We start from the raw sequence: 1,302 nt of genomic DNA on the forward strand, positions 1-1,302 counted from the left end.
ACTTGGAGACCACGCGGGGTCTGGGTGGGTGGGGGGTGACAGGGGGGGTGCTGGGGGGGTCTGGGGTGGCGGGAGACCCCCCCTCATTAAGAGAATTCCCTGACGAACTTGGTGTAGAAGCTGCTGAGCTTCTCCAGCAGCACCTGCAGCTTCTCCGTGGGTGGCAGGATCGTCATCCTGCGTGGAAAATTTGGGGGGGTTGGAACCGCAGTGACCCCCCAGGATCCCCCCAGGACACCCCCAGGACACTCCCAGACCCGGCGGTGCCCCCTCCCGACCACCCCCTCCCCACATTCCACGGGGCAGCCGCATTCCCTGCGCTCATTCCCTGGGGGGGGGGGGGGGCGTGGGATGGGGAGGGGGTTTTTGGGACAGGGAGAGTGTTTTTGGGAGGGGGAGGGGGTGCTGGGATGAGGAGGGTTTTTTTGGGATGAGGAGGTTGTTTTTAGGATGGGGTGGGGGTTTTTTGGGATGAGGAGGGTGATTTTGGGATGGAGAGGGGGTGTTTGGGATGGGGTGAGGGTTTTTGGGATGGAGTTTTTGGGATGAGGAGGTTGTTTCTAGGATGGGGAGGGGTTTTTTGGGATGAGGAGGTTGTTTTTAGGATGGGGAGGGGTTTTTGGGGCTGGGGGATCCCCGGCACTCACCGGAAGTGGAAGGTGCCCTCACGTTGCCCGAAGCCGCTGCCGGGCACGACGCAGATGCCCGTCTCCTCCAGCAGCCTCATGCAGAAGAACATGTCAGGGGCCTGGTTCTGAGCCTGCCCAGGGAATGGGCATGGATTTGGGATCAGCACCACGCGGGGGGGGAGCAGGAGCAGCCCCTTGTGGGGTTGAGGGGCTCCGGTGCTCATCCCACTGGCCACGTGGGGATCCTGGCTGTGATCCCATTCATGGAGCAGGATTGATCCTGGACACTCCCACAGGGAGCACGATTGATCCTGGACACTCCCACAGGGACCAGGATTGATCCCACCCACTCCCACAGGGATCAGGATTGATCCTGGACATTCCCACATGGACCAGGATTGATCCCATCCACTCCCACATGGAGCAGGATTGATCCTGGACACTCCCACAGGGACCAGGATTGATCCCACCCACTCCCACTTGGACCAGGATTGATCCACCCACTCCCACAGGGATCAGGATTGATCCTGGACACTCCCACAGAGATCAGGATTGATCCCACCCATTCCCACAGGGATCAGGATTGATTCTGGACACTCCCACATGGATCAGGATTGATCCCACCCACTCCCACACGGAGCAGGATTGATCCCACCCACTCCCACAGGGACCA

At 60.6% G+C, this 1,302-nt stretch overlaps 1 protein-coding gene across 1 annotated transcript in view; it reads right to left on the bottom strand.

The window, feature by feature from the left end:
• Positions 1-10: 10 nt before the first annotated feature.
• Positions 11-1,302, bottom strand: part of LOC114073360 (alanine aminotransferase 2-like) — a 5,914-nt gene continuing 4,622 nt past the window's right edge. Inside the window, exons 5-6 of the mRNA XM_027911128.1 lie at positions 648-878; positions 11-177 (exon numbers count right to left, since the gene is read on the bottom strand). Of these exons, the coding sequence (XP_027766929.1) occupies positions 87-177; positions 648-878 (322 nt within the window). The 3' untranslated portion in view covers positions 11-86. The remainder of the gene's footprint in view (positions 178-647; positions 879-1,302) is intronic.

This window comes from Empidonax traillii, unplaced genomic scaffold, assembly GCF_003031625.1.
Source record: "Empidonax traillii isolate 1590-97213 ecotype Southwest subspecies unplaced genomic scaffold, ASM303162v1 scaffold6179:size6407, whole genome shotgun sequence".
Taxonomy (NCBI): Eukaryota; Metazoa; Chordata; class Aves; order Passeriformes; family Tyrannidae; genus Empidonax; species Empidonax traillii.